This window comes from Perca flavescens, chromosome 11, assembly GCF_004354835.1.
Source record: "Perca flavescens isolate YP-PL-M2 chromosome 11, PFLA_1.0, whole genome shotgun sequence".
Classification (NCBI taxonomy): Eukaryota; Metazoa; Chordata; class Actinopteri; order Perciformes; family Percidae; genus Perca; species Perca flavescens.
Window position 1 is genome coordinate 11,990,855 of NC_041341.1, and position 22,694 is coordinate 12,013,548.

General features: G+C 38.3%; 1 protein-coding gene across 2 annotated transcripts in view; it reads left to right on the plus strand.

Annotated features, from left to right (window-relative positions):
- LOC114563792 (radixin) overlaps window positions 1-22,694 on the plus strand; it is a 42,599-nt gene that overhangs the window by 6,629 nt on the left and 13,276 nt on the right. For both annotated transcript variants that reach the window (XM_028590664.1, XM_028590665.1), the window contains exons 2-3: window positions 9,906-10,007; window positions 22,428-22,511. In XM_028590664.1, coding sequence (XP_028446465.1) covers window positions 9,996-10,007; window positions 22,428-22,511 — 96 coding nt within the window. In that variant the 5' untranslated portion in view covers window positions 9,906-9,995. The remainder of the gene's footprint in view (window positions 1-9,905; window positions 10,008-22,427; window positions 22,512-22,694) is intronic.

A 22,694-nucleotide genomic window follows, 5' to 3' on the forward strand; every position in this document is an offset into this window, starting at 1 on the left:
CACACACACACACACACACACACACACACACACACCCTGAAGGCTTATAGATTCAGGTTTACAAGGTAGTGGGCTACTAAACAGAGCAGACCTGTGTTCTTTTGGAAAGCACCGGATGCTTTCAGCTAAAGCACACACTAAAGGTCACCATGTCGGTGTGTGTATGATATGGTGTCGTGTGTTTCCATAAGAGCCTGGAGCATTTCAATTTATTACATTTTGTAGATGGTAATCACTTTCACCTTGCTGGAAGGAGACCAAATAGCTGATGTTTTCAACCTTAGGGCTGTTAGACCTGAAGAATGAACACAATAAGAAAGAGAAAGAGATTGAAAGCTGGAAGAAATATTTTGCAAGAATATGTTTATCTTGCTCTGAATATTATATAACTTGCAGCATGGTTTAATAAAGCCGTGCATACTCTATACTTTCAAAGTGAGAGCCGTCATGTCTAACTTTCTACATTCAGCGAGACACCTTTAAGTGTGCAAGTTATTTAAGTATTCAGTTTCTTTACCCATCTCCTGGTTGCAGGTATGTGGGTCAAGGCAAGCTTTGAATTCTTATGTCTCTCCCTTCTTTCTCCTTTTTCTCCCATCAATGCACTATTCCTCACTCCCTCACTGTCTCTTATTGTAGATAAGGTGTAATTTCAAGAAAAGGAGATAGAGATAGAGGTGGAGGAAAATTGCACAGAGAGACCCAGCTGATAAACTTGCCACATGCTGCATGTTGTGCAGTTTTATTAAGTTTGTTTTAGATTTTAGACTTCTAGTCAAGGGGCTTGCACTGATAAAGGTTCAGTGTCTTGACTTGTATGTGTGGCTGATATTAAAGCTTTTATCTGTCAAGGCTGCATCCAAACTGCCAGAAACCATGGGACTTTGAGGTGTAACAATTGATTTATTTTAGGGTGAGGCTTTTTGCACCCCTGGTACAATTAGCAGTGTATGCTATTTGCACCCCTGGTACAAATATCAATGTATGCTATTTGCACCCATGTGCATTTACAGTACCTTGGCATACAGTTACACACAGTTATCCATACTACTCATGTATTACACCTTTTTGGAATATTATCGCCCTGACATTCTTACCCTAACCATAACCAATCCCACTCCTGTTGCCTAAACCTAACTAACCCAACCAGAGCAGGCATATTCATGAGTCTTCCCCTACCACCCTGCAAAAAATAAAATACAATTTTGTGTTCGCGGGCCCTGACTTGCGCAATTGCATGCAAATTATCCAAAATTTAAAAAATAAGTTCACCCTACCAGGGTATTGAACTAACCACTCACCTAGCAGTTCTTACAGTATAAAGTGTAACTGTACCACTTGATTTCTTCAAGCCTCGGTTGCTAGGTAACGGTACTGTATACAAAAAAATAGGTACTAGCTAACAAACTAACGGTTGTATGCTTTCACTGAAAACAGAAAGCGCAACTGTAGTATCCATTTTCTGCTAGAAATGCAATTGTTATCAACTTTAGAGACAAAACTTTGCCAGTTTTTGCGGTCATGGAAGACGAACGTCCGCCATGATTTCGGTGCACGCGGCAACTTGTTTTTGTTGTTACGTCACAGGGTCGGAATAGCTCAGCTGTGTGGCTGAGGCTATTCGTACCGGGGGTGCAATTAGACACTCCGTTTATTTTATTAAGATTATAAATGATGCTGATTCAATCCACTGACCGGCCAGAAGATCGACCTAATCAAATTGTTCTGGCTTCAGCAGTAATCAAAATGAAAATCACTGAAACTGGTCACTACGAGAGGGTTTGGGCTGTTATGTTGCGTAAACTCCGGGTTTGGGGCAAATTTGGATTAGGGTATTTTTTGGTAGATGAAATTTATTAAACAATTGTCTGCAAACATACATGTCATGTTGCAAGTTGGTTTGAGTCTCAGTATTAAGGATGTGCAGAATGTGGTTACTGCCTCTTATGGCTGGGCTATGATAATATATATCATCAAAACAATATAAAAATGTGACAACGCTTTACATTTTGATCCTTGCACATGAGAGCAAATTATGGAGGTGTTGTTTTGCTAACATTAAGTATTGTGTATTTATAAATGCTTTATTTAGACTATTTTATTATTGAATTACTAGTATCCATGATATTGGATTGGTATCGAGATATGAAATGACCTGGGGATAGAAGATTTTCCTACTAACTCTACTGTTCCTGCTGCCACTGTCAATAACCAGTAACATTAAAGCTACCAATGCTGTTACACTACAACTATTACTAGAACTGTTATTGCTAAGAGTGAAATGTGTGCTCAACATTCTTCAGACTAATATCAAACACTTAAAGCTATAGGGCATAGTTTCTGTTGCCTTCCCCATGAGGAAGTAATGACAGCAAAACTGGTGGCAAAACTGTTTTAAAACCGTAACGTTAATACAGCGTGTCGGAGGAATACAGCGTCTCCTGCAACGGGGAGTCAGAGGCAGATTTCATGTCGCAGCTTTTGTCGCTGTTTGTCACTTTGCCTAAGATTGAGTGACAAGTAGTACTCGCCCTTTTGTTTATTTGGTTGCCATGACTTCGCGAGTGATGACGTCCTGTCACTGTTCCAGTTGCTCACCCTAAAGCACCCTACAGGGGAGAGAGAGCGGATGATAGTTCGCTTGACTTCAGTAAACAGCTGCAGGAGCGGCGGTGCGGAAATTTTGACTGTGGCTGGCTGGTAAAATCAACATGAGGAAACACTGTATTTAATTAAAGCATTTGACCAGCATAAAATCGGCATATGTCAGACTGACCGGTTGGTCGACGGTCATGTCTGAATACGTGAAAATCGGCCAATTCCGGTCACCAGCCGGTCAATCGGTGCATCTCTATTAATTAGCTTTGTAGCAACTCCTTTGGCATTGGCTTGAATGTAACGTTTAATAATATAAAAAGTTACGCACTAAAGCTTTAAGGAATGTGAGATAGTGTATATAATTCTTTGAATTTAGTATAGAAGATAGTACATGTTAAAATCTCTGTTTGTATCATAGCATATAGTGAAATAGAAAAAAACATTACAGTTTTATTGTTCCCTTTTTTAGATTGAGATCAAAATGGAATTCTGCTGTCTTTCACCTTGTATTTGAACTGTTTCCAGTGTATATGGTGGTGTGGAGAACAGTTAGCCTAAATGACAATTCTGAGTTAGTTGAGCTGCTTTTGTGTCTTGAGAATGAGGTCGGTCTGATTGCCAGTGCTCACTTTAAACAAAGACATAATTCCAGGCCTCATATACCTTGAGGATTTGGCCCTATAAGGACACTGATGGGATGATGGAAGGTCTGACTGAGCTGAGCAGTGATTTGCAGGACCCTCAGCTATGTTGTACATCAAAGGGATTTTCCTGAACACTAATGGGAAAGAAAGAATTACGGCTGAATTAGGACACTCTTTTTAAAGTATATTCTTCATGCTCTCTTAAGTGAACCTAAAATTTCCCCTTTAGCAGACTGATCTCAAGAAGTGGCGTATGTATGACACGCCAATTCGTATGCCATTATTGCGCGTGAATTGACTTTCACGGACTCTAATAGAAATGGAAACATTTAGGACAGTTACAGAGGCACTATGAAATGACCTACATCAACTTGTGTGAGCTACACAACTCTGTGGTTATAAATAGTTTCTAATTGAAAGTTAATCACATTTTCACAAGAGATACTAGTTCATAAATGAGTCAGAGCAGAGGTTCAACATACACATATGGTCATATGTGGTTGAGTCTTTTTGGTTTCTTTGTAAGTTAATTACTGGAAAGCATGCTAGTAAAGTCCACCAAATATTATGACCTATAACACCATTTGGGTACAGTGCTGAGACAAGCCACTTTGAAAAACATACTGAAAAATAATAGTAACTCTTTATTTTTCATGACCTAGAACTCACCACAAACCGTACAAAATATTTCTGTGTGCCAGTTCACAAATCATCGAGGCCAAAAAATACACAATACACAGTTTGCTTAAAGCATTTCAATACCCAGTACATTAAATTAGATTCAAAATCTTCCAGTGTTACGTTGGTTTTAGGTTTGTTTCTGTCCTCAGACTGAGCATAAGCTTTTGATTGAGCCTGGTTTAATTCTCTGTGCTGACACTTGAGAAAGGTCTATTTCTGGCCTGACACATCACAAAGATCTGGCACCTATGGGACACCTACCAACTGCTCTCTCTATTTCAGATTCTAGATGAATCCACTATTTGCATATAACCATCACTTCAGAAAACTGACAGTAAGGAGGTCAAAGGTCACCTTAAAGAGATCCTGTAATTAGAGGGAAGCGGAAACTATTTTTCTCTCTCTACGTATCTGTTTCTATTTGTGTCTCTATTTTCTGGGTTCTCTTTATTTCCTCTCAGCTACTTGCCCAATTATCTCTGTAACTGCCTGTTCCCCATTTCTCATTTGTCTTTTCCAAACTACTATTAAGCATGTTTTGTTTTATGCTGGTAAAATACACTTCATACACTTTATTTTGACTCATTTTGAGCTGTAGCGTAGAGGAGCTCAGTAGCAGCGTTGCTTGGAGGAAGAGAGCGAGATTCAACTGGATTAAGTTGTGTTCCAGGCCAATTAAAATTTTTCTTTTCAGTGATGCTGCATGAGGAAACAGCTGTCGAAGAGCACACCAGACCTATGTATTCAAAATGCTGAAAACAATCTTACGACGTGGATAGCAATCGGAGATAATAGTTTTTCTAGTAAATATGCTGTTCAAGCTTTTCATATGTGAAGATTTGCTGCTTTTCTCTGTTTTATAATAAACGGAATATCTTTAGACTTGGAAGTGTTGATTGGATGAAACATGCAATTGAAGACATTTCATAGACTAGATTAAATTATAAATTGATCATAGGGCTGGGCGATATGGAGAAAATCAAATATCCCGCTATTTTTGACCAGATACCTCAATATCGATAACGCAATGACATTGTAGTGTTGACTACTGGTGCTTTCACAAAATATTTACCCAATGAGATTTTTGATAAATAATCATCAGTAATGTGGATATAATGACTAAGTGGGTAAAGGCAAATAATAGAACAGCTAGAACAGTCTGATAAGTTCAGAAAATGACATCACTTTACTGTAATGCAGCCTTTAAAACCAGGAAAAGACAACACTTATGCCATATTATGATATTACGATATCCAAAATCTAAGACGACAGTGTTTCCTTTAGGATTTTTTTTTAGCAGTGGGGGCAGGTCCGAACACTCCCTTTCCTTTTTCCGTTACAGTAACATGAATTTATTGTGTAATGTTAAGTAATTTAATCATGTTCAGGATACCTGATTTTAGACTGTAACTGCAATACAAAATTATTATGTAATGTTAAGTGATTAAATCATGTTTCAGATACCTGATTTTAGACTGTAACTGCAACTTGACTTCTTAAAGATAGTATTATGTAAAGGTATTATGTAACTTTAAGGCAATTTCATCATGTCCCTGGTACCCGAGTGGGGTCTCTAAAGCTAACATGATTTATGAAAGTCAACTCTATCCAAATGTAATGTAGCCATCGGTTGGTTCCTTGTTGTGTGTGTAGGTAAATACAGTTGTATGTTGAAATGTAACTGCAACTGTGCATGGTCAGTTAGTGTCCACTAACTGACCATGCAACTCAACTCATACTGTTGTTGCTGCTGACAGACTCAGATTATTATTCTAAGTGTCTGACAACATTATGGAAAGGATCCCTACAGAGACAGACCTTTTAGTTAAAGAGTAAGATCCTAAACAGTACTTTAAGTCTGGTGGGTTTGGTGATGGTGATTTCAGGGCTGTTTCATGTTAAACAAAAAGGATCTTACTCTTTAACAAAAAGGTCTATCTCTGTAATGTTGTACGACAAGTAGCACTTGGCCATAAATTGAAGGTGCGCAATTGTCCTATTTACATTCAAGCTTGTTTGGCAGTTGCCGACTGAAGCGATCTCACTTTTAGGCCCGTTGAGATAGTCAATAAATCAATTAATCGCACAAAAAAAAAAAAACTTGGACCTGTATTATTATGCCATTATCATTATATTAGATGAAAACGGTCTCAGGAGGACAATATTATGGTTTATCACAATAATTTCTGGGACAATTTATCGTCCAGCAAAACTTGTTATCGTGACAGGCCTACTCGCTTTGTACTGGACCAATGTCGAAGATTGTAGTTCCCATCAGTAACAAGAACAGAGGAACATAGGGTCCAGGTTGAAAAACCTGAAGTTACCCTTTAAATTGTGCACTCTGTTTTCAAAGTAGTTTTTCAAATGCCGAAAAATATTAACCCTGTGTAAAAAAAAATTCCATCTGGTATAGCAGAACCAAAGATGCCTGTTGGTTTATCGCTGACCGCTCAGTCTTTAATGAAGGAGTCTGTTTTCTAGAGATAAAACTTTTGCTTGCAAAAGGTTATTTCCATGCAGCTCAATGCAAATCCTGTCCAGCTAATTCAAACTAAAAAAACTAGTCCAAAGGGTACAGCCATACCAACGATGCCTTTAGGAACAACTACGCTGTTTGGTTGATGGCGCAGTCTCTCTGGCCCTTTCACTGGAAGAGCCTGTTTTTTTAGAGCAAGTGCCTTGTGGAAAGTTTCCCTCCATCAAGTTCCATGCAAATCTTTTGGATTACCTCAAAAAGGTATAACAAAGGCCAGCAGGGTAGCTGAAGTTTAGGACATACAGTACATTAGTCCAAACAGCGTAGCAGGTAATGCTACATTATTAAGATCTTGCAACATCTTGATGCCTTCAAGGACAGTTCTGATGTCCCCTGGTTCATCACTTGAAGCATGTTCTTTAAGAACATAAATCCCAGCACTGGTGTCTTCAATGGCCTCTTTGATGGCGTCTTCATCCATGCCCTATTTATATATGTATATAAAAAAGGGCAGTCAATAAGACCAATCGAGAAACAAATACACAAGTATTAAATCATAAGGTAGTAGTAAGTAGGGCTAACGATTTTAGAAAATAATCAAATTGCAATTTTTTTCCACAAATATTGTGATTGCAATTTATTTTTTAAGCTCTTTGTCTTCTGTATTATTCAACGAAGACAAGTAATACATCCTTGTATAGTATGAACAACACAAGATTAGATAGATTAAACAAACTGTTCTTTCCTGGAGGCCAGGTCTGTATGTGATGATGAAATTAAGTGATGCATGAATTTATATGAATGACATCTTTTTTTAACTACTTCAATCCCAGTAGTATATTGAGCACTGACCAAGCCTGGTGTAAACATTCATATGAAAGTCAGAAACAAATCACACAAACTAAAGTGCAGATTGCAGAAATATAAAAAAAAAAAAAAATGTGGCTTTACCACAATTAGTAGTACTTAGATTATTTAATTATTATTAACTGTAATAAACATATGTAAACATGTGGATTGCATTTTTTTTTAAACACACTACACTTTGAAGTCAACTACTGGTGTACACCATCATATGGGTACATATTTCTCTAAGAATATTACAACATGGTTACTACAAAGGTACTAGCCTTGCTGTCAACTCCAAATCCTGTAGGAAAGAGATTGACAGTAAAGACAAAGAAAGATACAAATATGAAGATAAGTAAGAAAATAAATAGAGGAATGGTTCAAACTGAGACAAAAAGATGAATATAGTAGGAGAAAGATGAAAAATAAATAGACGTAGGGCCTTAAAATTTGTATGCCGTTCTTGCCAATAAATTGTGGTATGTAAAATATTTTACCATTTTACATAACCTTTCCACAATTCTAAAATCTTAATGGTTTTTCAAAAACACGCTCATAAGAAATAACACTAAACAACCAGTTGGTGTTTTAATGTTTCTGATACTGTTAAAGGCTTGTTTAAAATGGCAATGTCTGTGAGAGTAAGTCCATTTTCATTTATAAACAATTGAGAAACAAATAAATGTTTCCATCTGTAACTTTCAATTATTTTAGGAAATATACAAAGAAAAAAGAAATATGACAGCACTTACCACTAAAAAGCCTTTGATTGTGTATGATGTTCAAATAGGATCCTATGAAAGAATACATTTAGAATCAGTGAGGTGAACCAAGCACATTGACTCAATAATTAAAAGACCACACAAAATAAAGCACACAACAAAGACACAAAGGCAAGCTAAAAATCCAGTTTGAGTCAGACCTTAAAAACGCTGCTTCATTTATATGAAAACTTAATGATTTATGGAGGGCTTCTTTAGTGTGCAGGAGTGGAGAGAGTGCATTTAGGAAAATGACAAAGAGTTCCCATTAATGTTATACACTGTGCTAACGTTAAAAAAATGTATCGGGGCAACTACATTTTTATGTCAGCAGCACACACACACACACACACACACACACACACACACACACACACACACACACACACACACACACACACAGTCTGTAACTGAATAACCGACAGCTTCACACAACACTCGTTCGTTCTTACCCAATGTTATATTGAACTTGTAAGCTAACTAGTGGTCTTATCAGCTAGCTAACCTTAGCTATTAGCAAACCAACATATAATGTTATACCCAAACAACTCGAAGGACCTTTTTAATTGTTACATAAAGTAACGTTACAACAGCATCAATGTAATCTAAATGTTGCGAACTAAACCCGACCACTTAACACTCATGATGCTGACTGGCTCCTCTTCACCGGCTGCCATTAACATTACGTTAGCTACATTGAAATACCGTTGTTAGGAGCGGGACCGTTCGGGGGGATAAACTATTAAGAGCAACTATTAATGCTAAACTAAGTAGTTAGTAGTTAGTGATGGTATTAGCTAACTTAGTTATAAGAAAACCGATATATTTATAGAATGCACAAACAAGTGAACGGACTTTTGTAACTGTTAGGCCTACATGCAGTACAAAAACATTATGAACATGATAATTTTGATTGATGTTAACTTACTTTTTCGTGAAGGAGACAACACATGGCTGCTGTAGAATTAATCCTGCACACAGTCAACACATGCTCAACATTCTTCTTGTTTTGGCGATGTCCTCGTTGAAACGTTTTATATAGGCCTATGTCAATGGTTGAAACAGTTTGACTGTGTTGGCAGCACAGACAGTAAACGGTTGGCAGTGCCCGGGAAGTGCCACCTACACTTCCTGGCGCCATTTGATTCAAATATACCATTTCCAGTAGTGACCAGACTTAATTCGATCATTTAAAATGTTCAATTCAATCAATTTCAATCAACGCAAAAGGAATCCATACAGTTAACATTTTTCAAAAACAACTGAAGTCTACATGATTGAACCATCTTTTTGAAAGGAATATAAATGAATTGTGTAGCATAGGCCTATTCTAAATTTGTTTTTGTAAATTCAAAGACCTGCTATTTCCCATTTTTTCAGTGTAGGAGGTGGAGTCTGCGATTCTGGAGAAAGATTGTTGATATTTGAACACCCAATCAAATACACCCCTCCCGTCAGTGCTCCTTCAGAATGTTAGCATGTGACAGATTTGTTGCCACATTTAGGCTGTATTTTCTCATTTTAAACTCTTTAATTGGTTGGAGTCCACAATGGGAAACCACAGAGGACACTTGAAATCGATGTGAAGTGTCTTCATATTCCTATTTAATATTCTTTTATTTTCTGTCTCTGTTTTGCTTCATCCTAATCTAACTCTCTCGCTAGTTTATTATTCTCTTTCACTGTTTTTCCTCTGACTTTTGAATCTTGCCTTTGATTGTTTCCTGTCATTGTCTCTTTCAATAGTGACAATTAGATGTAAAGAGAGACAAAAGACAAAATAGAAGCAGAGATATAGAAAAGTGCACTGCATGACAGCCTGTAGGATACAATCTGATGTCATGGTATGTGTTTGATGACATTGGTGCATTTGTTTTTGTTTGTGTCCCCCAGGCGCTGGTGCCCCGGAGAGAGGCAGGAAGACGGAGGACAACTTCTTTCAGTTTTTTTTAACAGTAGGGGACGGGCGGAGAGAGGAGAAAGATGCCCAAACCGGTAGGTACCTAACATGTTGGAGATTAGTGGTTGATATAGCACCACCCCTGCGAACCTCTCATGTAGAAAGTTACTGCCTCTATTGCTATTCTTTTATCCCACAAGGTTTTCCCACTTATCTGCTGCATTCATCAGTTTCAGATTGCAGAATTTCAGGGAGTTGTTGCCTTACATTAACAGTTATTACATTTCCGCAACATCTGTGGCTCCTTTAAGTTTAAATCTGCATTTTGGTGCACTATGACAAAATAAATGACTTGTGGTAGATGTGGTAGTAACATCTTAAAGCTGAAATCCATGCCTTCTTGTAATTATTAGATCCCATTGTTATGGCATATACCTAGTTGACTATTGTTGAAAAATAAGACCTTTACCACAGTTAGTGTGTTGGTCTATTTGGTGTCTGTGCGCCGGGTAGCAGCTTGCTACCATTCCTACTGACAGTGCCAATAAAGTCTTTTGAGTTTTTCCAATTCAGGCATTGAAACCAGCATAACGTGATCAATGGATAATATTCTTCTTTCACCAGAGTGTATAATAACTTTGCAATGGCTGATTCAATTGAGTAGCAGGTCTGATCAAGGCATAAAACACAATTTAAACTGCAAGCAAAGAAGCCAATAAACCAAGCCAGTGTCTGCAGAAAGCTTAATTTGTTGTTTATTAGCAGCTTTAAACAAGCTAAACTGCATTCACAGTGCTACTCAGGGTTGTTCACACACATCCACCAGTTTTGTGTCACATCTAGTTACATCTAGTTCTTTACAACATTCAAGACAGAGTTCCTGCCGTGAAAACGCAGGCCAACAACATAAACCAAGGCTTTTACAATCATTCTTTACTGATTGCAGCTAAGATTATCAGTTTAGTTAAGAAAGGTACAATAACTGTTGAGCTCAGCTCAAACTATTCTCTTTGTTTGCTATCATTGAATAGTATTTAGAGGTCAAAGTTTATGGCTTAGAAAAGAGATTGACTACAACTGCGGGATGGAGCTGATGTTTTGGTGCCATTCATACCTGCTATATCTGCTTTTTAAGTGAGCCCAGAGTCTGTCATCAGTTATCTCAGTCAGAAGTAATCAGTGTTACAAGAGTGCACAAAGAGTGTTGGGAAAACATGTGTGCACGCACATGCACACACACACACACACACACACACACACACACACACACACACACACACATACACACACAAACACACACACACACACACACACACACACACACACACACTGTTCCTTGTTCTTATATGCAAAGTAGGTGGATGTCCTGACTGTTGAAACAGAGCAAAATATTTGGCTTTTTGACAGCTACATGTCCTAATGTCATAGCTGACTGGTTTAGTCACTCAACACAGCTGACTGAAACACCACACTCTTATGGAACTGTCCCGTTAATTGAAAGAACAAACACAAAGAGGGCTTTCTATGCTCTATTTTTGGAATGAAGGACAGTGGGAGCTTTCATGTTGCCCTGACACAAACACATACAGGCTGAGTTTGCACTGCAGCTTAAATAAGGATTATAGTCTGAGTGATGTGAAGCCATTCACATACGTATATTACATATATTACCGTTATTATATTTTACCCTTGGAAGCAGGAACATAAACTCCAAAAAATCTTCTCAGTGATAGAGCAGTTTTGTAGTATTGTTTAAATAAATTGATGTCAAAAAGTTGTATTAATGTTTTGAAACTTTCAATTGTTTTTTTTTAATATGTATACAACAGTTATCAGTTCAACATGGTCTGAACAAAATAAAAGACAGATTAGACAGAAAATATTGAACTCCATTCAACTATTAAACATGCTTTCCTTCATAAGGAAAGGCATAAAAAGTATTAGTATTACAACCAATGCTAGTGTCTAGAACAACTAGTTTTAAATAACTTAAATACAAATACATTTATGACCAAAACGAAACTAGGATTATTTAAATTAATATCTGATTCAGTAAAAAGAAAAAGTCAATCTGCTTGATGATTGAACAGACACCGATTTGTTATTTAAGCAACTCAACGCCTGTACAACTGTAAAGTTATACCAAATTCTAATACTCACATCAACTAAAAATAGACTGATATAGGTCAGTGAAAACTACAGCAAGGATAGGAAGCGTTTACAATCCTGCTGGCTGCTTACACAGTTACCTACAGCCAGCCAGCAATTGTACTGAGCCCCTGGTCCATCAATCTCAGTAATGGGGAATTAGACCAGGCCCAATTCCTGGAAAGAGACCAGGGACATGTGATGGAAAACGTAGCGAGAGGAGGGGAGGTGAAGAGAGAGAGAGAGAGAAGGTGATAGAAATGGAGAGGAAAGGATGAAATAGCAGGCATGAAACAGGCTCTTAAAAATGTTCAGAGCAGGGCGCCCGGATGGCTCAGTTGGTGGAGCAGGTGCCCATATACAGGGGTTTGCTCCTCGAGGCAGCAGGTGCTGGTTCGGCTCTGACCTGCGGCCCCTTGCTGCGTGTCAATCCCCCCTCTTTTTCCGTTTCATTTCTTCAGCTGTCCTGTCAATAAAAGCCTAAAAATGCACAAAAAATAATCTAAAAAAAAAAATAAAAAATGTTCAGAGCATTTTCATGTCATAACATAGTGTTGCCCATAAATAAATATTATCGACAAAATCATTTATCATCATCATTTAAACTGGTGTAACACTGAGAAACATTAATCCAAAGAAGTCACTATATTGAATCAGACAGGAACAGTTGGAGAAATGACGTGGTGGGAGATAAGAGACGGAGCCACGTAGAAAGACGGATGGAGGGAAAATGTACAAGAGTAAGCAGAAAGAGAAAGTTGGAACGATGGAGTAAAGCTCAGATTATTGAAACCCACCGTAGGGTAGAAAAAGGGCACACAAAGGGATAAAAGGATTTGGGAGAGGACTGAGTGACGGGCACTTTGTTCATATCCAGTCCAGAAAAACGACACCCAAGCCGCCCTCGAGGGGAACTCCCGCTCCGGTTACATTAGGCTATGCTTTGACATACATCCAGGCAGTTGGACAGTAAACACATCAGCCCTTTCACTGCTTCATCTGTGCATTCTCTGCTTGTTTTTGCCATGAAGACACTTAAATGTCCCATTGGATTAAAAACTAAAGCTGAGTGGCCCCTGCAGGCTTTGAGCAAGTAAGCTAGCTTTGCTCCATTAGCTTGTAGCTAATGAAGAACAACAAAAGATCAAAATATAGCAATTTTGCAAGTAAACCACCCACTATAAAGAGTCTCTGTTCTGTTGAGCCCCTTAGAAACCGTCTGTTGTCTCCCTAAAAGGCGAGACAGGCTGGAAGCTAGTTAGCCTCAGGCATGCCATTAAAAAGTGAATTTGGTCTAAACCATAACCTTCCTCAAGGCTGTGTTTTAATGGTGTTTGTGTGTACCCCTAACACAACATGGGTGTCCCCTGGTATTCAGGTCTTTCTTGTTGTTCAAGGGCGGTTTGTACAAAGGGGGCTCTGTGTCAGCAGGCTAACCAGAAAGGGAATGTTGGACAAACAGGAGGTGATTTCATCAAATTAAGAGGAGGAAATGCCATGAAACAATCTTATCTAATCTTAAATTTATTATGGCTTTGGTCCTTTGACATTGTTTGACAAATCGTTCTGATGTTTTTCCAATACATTACGAATACTGCATGTTAAAGGAAGGCCAGAAAGTAAAAAGGGGATACAGTCGCAAAGGTCTGGTGATACACGTGATACATTTTCAAAGCCGTTTTCAGTTTTATTTGGTAATGAAGTCTGCTGCTTTTTATAATAGCCGACAGTGCACAAGCATTGAATGATACGCCAAAATGCAACCCTTGTTTAATTCTGCTCACATGCTGTATGTAAGACATTTTTTGAATATTAATGAATTCAGCCACGCAGTTAGGATGAATGAATATTGGAAATACATAGAGAGAGACTGTTGGTCAAATTATTATTATAACAGGGTTTTTTAACTAAGCACTAAGATGGATAAATAGTTTTTATAGATTTATCTGATATGAAAAGATCAATATTCTCAATGCCTTAAGATGGTGTCTTTCAGTGTTTAATAGTTTATTAAACTGAGTTTGTGCATTAGAGAATTATGATTGAGATAATACATTTATAAACAATGATCTTAGAAGGCAGTACCACACATGCATTTAATCTCTCTCTTTCCCTCTCTCTGTCTCTGTATGTTTCACTTTGTGCTGCTGCAGCCTTTACATTAATCTGACAGCATTGAGTTCAGACTTGTGCTGTATTACAGTTTTTTCCGATTGCTAAACGACAGTGGGCACAACTGGAGTCACATGTGCAAAACTCTAACTACAGTCTGCACTACCAACAGTCACCTGAGCTGAACAGTTCACATCTCCTGCAAAACAGGCTCAGTGCAGCCAAACAGTATGCACAAGCCTCACTGAGATAACACACACTGTCACTCAGAACACACTGAGGGTAAAAACACTAGCGTCAAACACCAATACAGAAATTACAAACTTTATAATCTTTACTGTTTGAACAATTTGAGTGACTTGACACTACTCAATAGTTTATTTAAGGAAAAAATATAGATTGTATACAATCTATATTTTTTCCTTAAATAAACTATTGAGTAGTGGTGTTACCTTTTTACAAAAGGTAAAAAAAGAAGGAATGAAAATCAGCAGTTTTCTTCAATAAAGTATGTTGTCTCTAGTAATTTATGGAATTACTGGGGAAAAAAACTAAACGTACATACGTAACAGTACCAAAGAATAGTGTGACTAATCCTGCCTCGCTCCAGCATCATGTGGCAAGTTTTCTTCATCACATTGGATGTCTGCATCATCTCTAAATACTAATGAATGTGGTATTTCTATTGCTTTCACCGCCATTACTTTCTGAAAAACAGTAAGAACGCAGTTTTACTATTGTAAAGATATAGTGTTTTTCACTTTTTTTATAGCTGTGTATATAACCTCAGACATCTTACCTGGACATATTGGTATCTTTGCTCTTTTACCTGTTTCTCTCAAACGGTACAGTGTATAATTGTTTAATTCTTATTTGGTATTTGTATACAAAAAAAGTCTTTCTGAGCTTTCTCTGTATAAATACCATATATGTTCACTAACTAGTCTAAAATAAGACACCTGCTTAGGCTTTCAGCTAAAATTGCAATCAGCAGTGTTTGATAGGCACCAGACTGAAATCTATTCTGTTTTGAATGTGTGGTTAACAGTTTTGACAGCAGTGTGTTAGCATTTGAACAAAGTGCTGTAAATCTACAGTGTTGTGCACGTTGTGGTTAAAGTCATGGGATAAGTGTGTAGAGTTTTGAAAACTGTGTTCAAGCAATGAAAAACGAACTAGAGTTTGGTCCACATGAACTGCTGCTGTGCAGACTGTAGTTTGAGTTTTGCACATGTGACTCCAGTTGTGCCCACTGTCGTCTAGCAATCGAAAAAAAACTGTAAAGGTGATGCGGAAATGTACTGTCTGACCTTGTCTGACCAGGGTGCGTGTTCAGATGTGAGACTGACGCGTTAAGTTGGAGTGTATATCCGAAAGGGGCTTTAGTTGGAAGGAGACTGACCCCTTTGCAATTGCAAATAATTCTTTTTAGATGGGGAAGGACAAAGAAAGGACATAGGGGAATGAAAAGACGGGCAAACACGGAGACCATACAGAAAAAATCTCATCCATCATCACGCACCCTCGGGGGGTTAAACGTTGCTGAAGAATCCTTTAACAGATATATTGATTTCCCATATGTTTTGGTCAGTGCATGCGTTTTCCTAACGGGTATGTGTGTGTGTGTGTGTGTGTGTGTGTGTGTGTGTGTTGTGTGTGTGTGTGTGTGTGTGTGTGCATATTTATTTTATCAATACATCTGCCTGCTTCAGGGGAAAGCATGTTGTTCAGGCAGTTACAGTTTTCTGTGTGTGTGTGTGTGTGTGTGTGTGTGTGTGTGTGTGTGTGTGTGTGTGTGTGTGTGTGTGTGTGTGTGTGTGTGGCCTGTTAATCCAGGTTGTGAGTTGCGGTGGGACATTGTACATTATTGATTTAATGCTGCGTTTTGCACATGTTGCCCCTTCTGTTGATTGTATCCCTGGGGGATGGCTGGGTGGTGGAGGGGGGGAGGGAGACTTTAAATATTTCAGAGGGTCATTTTCATTTATATAATGGGAATTATCCAAGTCATTAAATCTAATTAGAGAGAGGGTGTGAAGTTCACCACTCTTCCCACCTTCTCTCTCTAACCTCGACTAAATTCAGTCACTGCTTTATTGGAATGTACTAAAAAGGCTGTATCGCTAAAGCATCAGGATCAAACTTGAATATCAACTTCTAAAGCTACACTCAGCATGATTTAGGGTATAGTGATTTACAGAAATACACTATACAGTATGGTTAAGAGTGGACAGCCTTAACCAATTAGTTCTAATTCAGATGAAACATATAATGATATTGTAGACAATTATTTACCTAAACATGGCAATGCCCCTGTGCACAAAAAGAGATTGATAAAGAAATGGTTTTCCTATTTAGGTGGCAAAAATCTGGTGGAAAGTCTGAAACCAGAAGAGTGGAGTCTTCTATAGCAGCAGATTAGTGCTCATAGTTTTGAAATGAGATATAATAATATCCCATTTGGGTGTGATGTTTTGAGTGTCCACATACTTTTGGCCATGCAGTGTGCATCTTTTGGTTTTGGACTGTTGGTTGGCAAAAAACTAACAATTTGAGAATGCTACCATGAACTATGGGACCTCGTGGTTGGCATTTCTCACTACTTTAGAGATTCAACAATTAATCAGTTATTTAAAAAAATGAACAGATAAATCAATAATGGAAATAACTGTTAGTGGTGGCACCCCTGTGAATGATGGATGATTGGAGACAAAAAAGGAAAGGCTGCTCCTTTAAGGACAGGCATTATTGATATTACGTTTGCGCAGCTCATCATTCTTCATTCTTCATTCAGCCAAAGGCAAAGCTGTATCTGCCAATGCTAATTTGCTTACTTACCATAGTCGTAAAAAAAAATACTATTAATTATTCCATCAACAAGAACAGAACTTGGTAAAACAGCTTTCTCATCATATGCACCAGATGTCTGGAATGAACTCCAAAACACCTTCAATCTAGAATCACTTCCACCTTTCAATACTTTTAAAAACCTTTTAAAGTCAACTCTGACTGAACAGTGTGATTGCTTTTAACTGGGTGCCTTTTAAGTTGTATGTCTGTATTAGCTTAAGTTAAGTGTAATGTATTGTTTGTGTTCTAGTATGTATAGTGTATGTACAGAGATTTGTGGTGTAGTATCTAATCTTTGTCCTGTCTTTTATGTATTTTGAAACTTTTTGCTGCCAGTCTTGACCAGGACTCCCTGGGAGAAGAGTTACTGTAACTCAATGGGACTTTTCCTGGTTAAATAAAGGTTAAATAAAAAAACCCTCATCCCACTCCAATCCAAATCAGCCCACCGATCCGAACACGTAATTTCTATACCTCTCCTTGATTTTGAAAATACAGCCGTTATGAACAAGCTTAAAGCATGACTGATAAATACTGACGTTACTGCATGTGCCATGACCTAAAGACATTAGAATAGAAGGGAGGGGTAGAGGAGTGGTAAAGTGGTTTTGGAGAGGGAAAGAAGAGTCATAGAGAGAAAAAGGGGTTTTGAAGAGGAAACATCTGAGTGGAAAAGAAGAGAGGTGACGAGAGAGAGTAATTGAGGCGATAAAAAAAGTGTCAGAGAGGAACTGTTAAGTAGATGAGTGGAAAGAGGGGATGGCGATGAGAAAACAGAGGATAGAAAAGGTGAACAAGGCAGCATGGCCCTGGTTGCCTTTAAATCCTCCATAAATCAGCTTAGCTACCAACAGCTTTTAATTATGGCTGTCTGAGTCTCTCTCTCACACACAAACACAGTTAACAGGTGGGCTGTATTGCGTGGGCGGCCTCTGCCTGTACACACTAGCCTACTATTTAGCTGTCACTACTTGTTTTGAATACCATGGAGTCATGGAGGATGCTAGTAAGCACAGCCAGCTAAAATGTGACCGATGTGCACACTCTGTTTTTCCCCAGAGCCTCATGAGCAAAGATTTGGCCAGATTCTCTGTACAAAAATCACAAGTTACACAGCTAACATATAACGCTGTAATTATACTACAATCCAAATAAAACTTATTCTCTTTCTTAAAATAATATTCTGCAACATCTACTCTCTATTGATTATGGAAGCTGCACAGTATTTATAGCGGTGTGGCTCATTAAAGCCTTTTCTCGTTGTTCTTTCTACATTTCACTAATAGGAGGTCGTTACCAGAGAAATGTTTGAAATATAAAGTCAGAGGAAGGAGGATAATCTTCTAACCTTTCTTTGATAACAAGGAAAAATTATTGTTTTTTTAAAATAACATAATGATTTGTTACTCTCACTACTCAACAACACTCGTCTTAACGTCATTAACAATTCAATTCAATTTTTTATTTTATAACATACTAAACATTTTTGACAAGGCTCCTTTTACAATTGCTTATTAAAGAACTGTAGCTACTTTTTAGCTACTGAGTGTGACATTTTAGTTTTGCTACAATTTCTTGTTACTTTTCTGCAGACTTATACACTGATACCGATATATCATTGATAAGCTAATATCAGCTGATAAACCTGCCAGGCCCAATTATGGGTTGGTCGCACCTCTTACACGGTTAACATCTATTTTTCAAAGGTTAACAGGTTCTTAGCATTGGGGTAACATGCTGTGCAGTAGTAGTAGTAGTAGTAGTAGTAGTAGTAGTAGTAGTAGTAATAGTTCCCGTCTAAAGGGTCAAATCGCTGTGTGTGTGTAGTAGTAGTAGTAGTAGTAGTAGTTGGATTTGTTGCATACTGATTTCAACAATGTCATCCAAATATTTGCCAGAGCTTCCTGAGTGTTTAAAACACTGAACCACTCCATACAGTATACCACCTCTGTGGAGAAGTGGCTGCTTTGTTTCTGCTAGTTGCCTGAGTTTTATTTTTTTGTCTTGGCACTTATTTGTAGCAGTAGTAGCTGCACAAATGGTAAAAGCACCAATGAAAGTAGTACTCGGAGCATAAGTAAAGGCAGTAGTGATCATTACTAATATAGCTAGTTTATTACTTGTGCAGTACTGCAAGCAATAGTAGCAGTTTTTTCATGTATAGTATGTGCTATACAAAAAGATATTTGATGTCTCTGACACACAACCAACAAGAGTTTTACTGTAGCAGTCAGACAACAGCAACAGAACGGATTGTGGTCAGCGGATAGGCTGAGACCGCCTGCTGCTTTATCTGCTAACGTTTTGTAGCTATCAGCTAGAAGACTTGTTGCTTGTTATCTTCCTGCAACTGTTGTCTTTTCTTTTCTTTTTCTGCAGCTGAGCCACACTCCACTGCACCTCACTGCCTCCCCAGTGGCAATAAAACATTTATTTATTTCATATTTATTTATCATCATGAATAATTCCAAATGATGCGCCTATATTTGAGGTTTTTTTGCACTGATTAAAATCAAAGGACAGAAAGAGTGTGCAGGGAGAGTAGCAAAAAGACATTATTCACATTATCTAAAATATACAAACTGTAGATAGATAGATAGATAGATAGATAGATAGATAGATAGATAGATAGATAGATAGATACTTTATTCATCCCGAGGGAAATTTTAGGCATCCAGTACCATAACACAACAAACACATATATCTCACATCCATAAAAATCACTCACAGAAATTAAAAGAGTTAACAATTTGTGAAGTGATTACAAAGGTCTGGTATGGATAGACAATGTGATGCAATAATGTGTGCAATAGCTTATTATTAAATATTAACTATGACTATGAAAAGACAAGAATGTTAACATAATAGAATTGCTTTAAAAACAATATATAACAGGGAATAAGTTATAAGATGTACATGTTATGACCACAGTCCAGATTTTGTCGGAGGGCTAAATATAGCCTATAAGACAGTCGGGTGTACAGCAGACAAAGTGATATAATGGTAGGGGCTGAGAAAGACTGAAAAGTCCATTTCTCCCCTCCCCCTTTGTGTGGTATTGAAGAGTTGGATGGCCCTGGGAACAAAGGACCTCCTCAACCTGTCTGTTGAGCATGACAGTGACAGAAGTCTGCCACTGAACATGCTCCTCTGTTTAATGAACGTGCTGTGTAGTGGTTGGCGGTCTTTGTCCATGATCGCCAGCATCCTACTCATGGTCCGTTTCTCTGCAGTTGTTGTGAGTGACTCCAGCTCAATGCCAACAACAGAACCAGCTTTCCTTACCAGCCTGTTCAGTCGCCCAGCGTCTCTCTTCTTAATGCTGCCTCCCCAGCCCACCACAGCTTAAAACAGGACTCTGGCAATGACTGACTGGTAAAACATCCAGAGGAGCTTACTGCAGACATTGAATGACCGCAGCCTCCTCAGGAAGTACTGCCCTTTCCGATACAGCGCATGTTGGCTGACCAGTCCAGTTTATTGTCCATGTGTACCCCCAGGTACTTATATGTGCTGACCACCTCCACATTGACCCCTTCAATGGAGACTGGTAGCATATGTGGCTTAGATCTCCTGAAATCCACCACCAACTCCTTGGTCTTTGTTGCGTTCAGCTGCAGATGGTTGAGCCTGCACCATTGCACTGAATGTAGAATATGTATGAAAGAAAACCATAAGGAAAATTATAGAGAAGACTTCAACCTAATGAAAAAAAGAGTAAAATGATTTAATGCAGGAGCCCAATGTCTTATTTAAAGAAACTATTTTAAAGAAGAGATTGTAAAAGTGTAAATCTTTTGAATTATTTTTTGAAATGAATGAAAATTACACATTTATCTGGATTAGATGCAGATGGGATGGATTGATTTGATATTTGCTTTGATATTCACTATATTGTAGCACTTGTTGATTCATCCTTTCATCCAGTTATGTGATCATATGCATTTGTCCATCATTTATTGGCTTGCCAAAGAGGAAATTACCCATTCTCCAAATGGTTGTGGTTGTTCGGGTGCAAACGTTAACTCTTTAATGCCTGCACTCTGAAGAACCAGTTGGGATTTCTTTTCTCTCATCTCCGAGATACATTTATTATACAAATGTTTATTGTTATATGAAAAATTAATGCGTGGAAACTTAATTATAATTCATGTGTTGTTGAGGCTAGGCTGCTGCAACTGCTTAGTGAAGTTTACCTAATAATTTTCCCTCATTAAGTAAAGTGAAAGCAGCTTCCTCTCTGCAGCTTCCTGGCACAAGGAGGAGAGTGGCGTAAACAGCCGGTGCCTTATATGGACTGTGTGTGTGTGTGGGGGGCTATGGTTAGTGTGTGTGTGTGTGTGTGTGTGTGTGTGTGTGTGTGTGTGTGTGTGTGTGTGTGTGTGTGTGTGTGTGTGTGTGTGTGTGTGTAGCTGTTTTACTATATTCGTGGGGTCAAAAAAAACGGAGAATACAGTATACTTGTGGGGTCTGCACAGCCTTGTGGGGACCAAAATGCTGGACCCCACAAGGTTAAAGGGCTGTTTGAGGGTTAAGACTTGGTTTTAGGATTAGGGTTAGAATTAGGTTATGGTTAAGGTTAGGGTAAGGGTTAAGGTTAGGCATTTAGTTGTGATGGTTAACGTTAGGGTAAGGGGCTGGGAGTGCATTATGTCAATGATGGGTCCCCACAAAGATAGTAAAACGTGTGTGTGTGCTGATAGGAGGACACACACACAGCTGGCAAACAGTCAACAGTGGTTTATAGGCTTTACTTTATTCCGAGTTTGTTCCTTATTCGCTAAACCTTTACATTTTTTTCATAGACTTTTCCATCACACTTTCCTGTTTCACACTATTTCATTCTTTGTTTTGCGCTTTCACACTTAAAGTCTTAAGCACTTTCAAGTCATTTCTTTCATATTGTTTCAGCTGTTAATTAGCATTTTAAGTGCTTAGTCTGAGGTGTGAGCTCTTAACATTTCCTGCAGTCCAACAGTCCAGATTACTGTCTAAGACTATGTCAGCTCTGTGTAATGCATACAGGTTCAATAGGTTCATAACATGTGAAGCATCATACTGTATATGTCTGCTCCGCCTGTGTGTGGGCCGGTGCCGCATCATGTTTCCGTGCATACTGAATCGAATGTTCTCACAGCAGTAAAATGAGCTTCATCTCTTGATCACACATAGTTATACAGAGATCAGTCATCTCTGACCTTGGCTAATACCTATAAATATAGGGTCCTAAGTACTTGAAACTTACTTTAAGCCTCTGTGTATGTAACACCATCTGCTGGCGACTCCTTATTGTTTTAAGATCCTCCTCGAGTTCTCTTAAAAATTGCGACCAAGTCTTCTATAAATCTAATGTATGCATTATTTATTGGTCCATTTATTTAGTTGCATTTTCTTCTTTTCTGCAGATCAATGTGCGCGTCACCACCATGGACGCTGAGCTGGAATTTGCCATCCAGCCCAACACGACAGGCAAACAGCTTTTTGACCAGGTAAGAGACACATACCAGCACACACAGACATATGTTTTTTGTTTGTTTGTTTTTTTATTAATTTCAAGGACCATGATCCCTGAGTAGATTGTGAGGACAAACACTTCTACAGCAGCAGGAAGGACGCAGAAAATACATCTATCACTGGACGGCAGTAGTCAGAAATGTGTTTTTACAAAGTGA